At 39.4% G+C, this 1,654-nt stretch overlaps 1 protein-coding gene across 1 annotated transcript; it reads right to left on the bottom strand.

Moving 5' to 3' along the window:
- Positions 1 to 347: 347 nt before the first annotated feature.
- Positions 348 to 764, bottom strand: LOC125837831 (uncharacterized mitochondrial protein AtMg00810-like). The gene has a single exon (XM_049516901.1). The coding sequence runs from the start codon at positions 762 to 764 to the stop codon at positions 348 to 350; it is 417 nt and encodes a 138-aa protein (XP_049372858.1).
- Positions 765 to 1,654: the final 890 nt, after the last annotated feature.

Genomic DNA, 1,654 nt, shown 5'->3' with positions numbered 1-1,654 from the left:
AATGCTACAGCTTAACTAACTCTGACAGAATTGTAACTAACTTGTTTAACAAACTAACTAATCAACTAATTAATTACAAACAACTTTAATTCAACTTAATTGGCCAGCTGGCATATACGTATAACTTCACACCCCTCCTCAAGCTAATGGTTGGAAGCGGTTCTTCAAACCAAGCTTGGACATTAAGTAGTCATGGGATAGTCTGCCCAGACTCTTAGTAAGCAAGTCAGCCAACTGCTCCTTTGTAGATACATGTTGTGTTTGAACCAAATTTTGTACTATCTTCTCCCTTACAAAATGACAATCGATGTCTATATGTTTAGTTCTCTCATGAAAAATCGGATTAGCTACAATTTGAATAGCAGCTTTACTATCACAAAACAGCTGCACTGGTCACCCAACTCTTTATACAAGCCTTCTAGCCAAGTTATTTCAGCCACAGTAGAAGCCATGGATCTGAACTCAGCTTCTGCTGAGCTTCTGGATACTGTGTCTTGTTTCTTCGACTTCCAAGACACTAAAGCATTACCAAACATTACAATGTAGCCAGTGACAGACCTCCTTGACTCAATACATCCTCCCCAATCAGAGTCACAATATGTTGTTAACTTGTCTGTGTCTTCTGAAGGCATAAGTAAACCAAGTCCAGGCTCAGCTTTAATATATCTTACTGCCCTCAAGGCAGCCTCCATATGTGATTGTTTTGGTTTGTGCATAAACTGACTTAGCACTTGCACTACATAGGTGATGTCAACTCTGGTCATTGTTAGATAGAGCAATCTTCCAACTAGTCTTTGATAAGGACCTACATCATCCAGAATTCTACAGTGTCTTCTGTTTGTGATCCTTTTATATGATCATCAAAGTCAACAGAAGTCAATTTGATATTGGCTTCCATAGGTGTGCTAGTTGGCTTAGCTCCACCTAATCCCATCTCAGCAATCAACTCTAGAGCATACTTTTTCTGGCTCATGTGAATGCCCTGCTGTGACCTGGTAAATTCAATGCCTAGGAAGAACTTCAATTTCCCCAAATCTTTCATCTTGAATTTGAGCTTCAGATCATTTCTAGTCTGTAGAATTATCTTTGAACTACTGCCAGTAACAAGTAAATCATCTACATATACTAACACCACAACAATTTGAGAATCTGCCCGTTTGGTAAACAAAGAGTAATCAAAATGACTTTGACAGAAACCAAGGTCTATCAGAGCTTCAGTGAGCTTCTTGTTCCACTGTCGAGGTGCCTGTTTAAGACCATATAGAGACTTATTGAGTCTGCACACTTTACCAATCCCCCTCTGACTACCAAACCCCTGAGGAACATGCATATACACCTCTTCATAAAGATCACCTTGGAGGAAAGCATTATGAACATCCATCTGAAAAATAGGCCAGTGTTTTGCAGCAACCACAGACCTCACCGTGACCATTTTAATTACAAGAGAGAAAGTTTTAGTATAATCAAGGCCCTCTTTTTGACTGAACCCCTTTGCAACAAGTCTTGCCTTGTACCTTTCAACTTCACCATTGGCTTTGTATTTGATCTTGAATACCCATTTACATCCAATAGGAGATTTACCGGGGGAGATCAACTAAAGTTCATGTGTGATTATCTTCCAAAGCTGCAATTTCTAGCTTCATAGCATCAATCC

This window comes from Solanum verrucosum, unplaced genomic scaffold (assembly GCF_900185275.1).
Source record: "Solanum verrucosum unplaced genomic scaffold, falcon-dt-bn FXZP01000139.1, whole genome shotgun sequence".
Classification (NCBI taxonomy): domain Eukaryota; kingdom Viridiplantae; phylum Streptophyta; class Magnoliopsida; order Solanales; family Solanaceae; genus Solanum; species Solanum verrucosum.
This window is presented reverse-complemented; position numbering and strand designations above follow the sequence as displayed.

Excerpts from the sequence above, each read along its gene's own strand:
- LOC125837831 (XM_049516901.1), bottom strand. The coding sequence starts at position 764 with ATGACCAGAGTTGACATCACCTATGTAGTGCAAGTGCTAAGTCAGTTT.